Genomic DNA, 807 nt, shown 5'->3' with positions numbered 1-807 from the left:
GCGATCGTCGGCCAGGTCACGTCCCTCGTGCATTCCAAGAAGCTCCTCTCCCCGAGGCAAGGCAGAATTTCCCGATCGAACTCGGCCCTCGTTCGTATCGGCAACAAGTTCCTGGCTACGCTCATGATGCTGATCTGGTGCTCGGTGAGGTGAGGGGGATACTCCTTCGTGCTGACCGAGTCGGGTGGGGCGGGCAAGTTTGGGACGGAGAGTTGGACGGCTTTCAATATGTTGAGGATGATCGTCTCGGGCAGGTCGTTCAGTATCGGGACGAATCTCGTGTCGGTTATCGTCACTGTCGTGTCCCCGTGCTGCCTCGTCTTCACGTTCGTCTCGGACAGAGGGGGGGCGGAGTTGACCTCGGTGCTCTGCTGATTGTCGACCGTGGCGGTGATGTTGGTGGTGGAATTGGCGGTGGAGGTGCTCGACGCGACGATACCGAAATTGGGGAAGTTGGGCAGCCATGGGAAATATTGCAGCAGCATCGGCCACGCCACGTCCCTCGTGCACACGAGGAAGTTGTTCCCCCGATCGATCAGGCAATCGATCATCTTGTTGACGAACTCGGGCCTCATACTGGGGGGGAGCAATATGTTGACGACGTTCACGATGCTCGCCTGTTGTTCCGTGAGCAGCTCGAGGAATTGGGAATTCTTTATCGCGGAGGGGTGGGAAGAGGAAGATTGGGACGAAATCGGCACGTTCGGGTTCAAGGATTGAAACTGGATCGTACGAAGTATGTTGAGAATTACGGTCTCGGGAAGCTCGGTGAATATTGGCACGAATCTCGTCCCGGACACGCTGATC

The 807-nt window shown here is 57.0% G+C and overlaps 1 protein-coding gene across 1 annotated transcript in view; it reads right to left on the bottom strand.

Moving 5' to 3' along the window:
• LOC116186268 overlaps positions 1 to 807 on the bottom strand; it is a gene marked incomplete at its 5' end in the record, with an annotated part of 4,507 nt that overhangs the window by 2,815 nt on the left and 885 nt on the right. Inside the window, 1 exon segment of the mRNA XM_031512957.1 lies at positions 1 to 801. Coding sequence (XP_031368817.1) covers positions 1 to 801 — 801 coding nt within the window.

Source organism: Apis dorsata, unplaced genomic scaffold (genome assembly GCF_000469605.1).
Source record: "Apis dorsata unplaced genomic scaffold, Apis dorsata 1.3 scaffold_538, whole genome shotgun sequence".
Classification (NCBI taxonomy): domain Eukaryota; kingdom Metazoa; phylum Arthropoda; class Insecta; order Hymenoptera; family Apidae; genus Apis; species Apis dorsata.
This window is presented reverse-complemented; position numbering and strand designations above follow the sequence as displayed.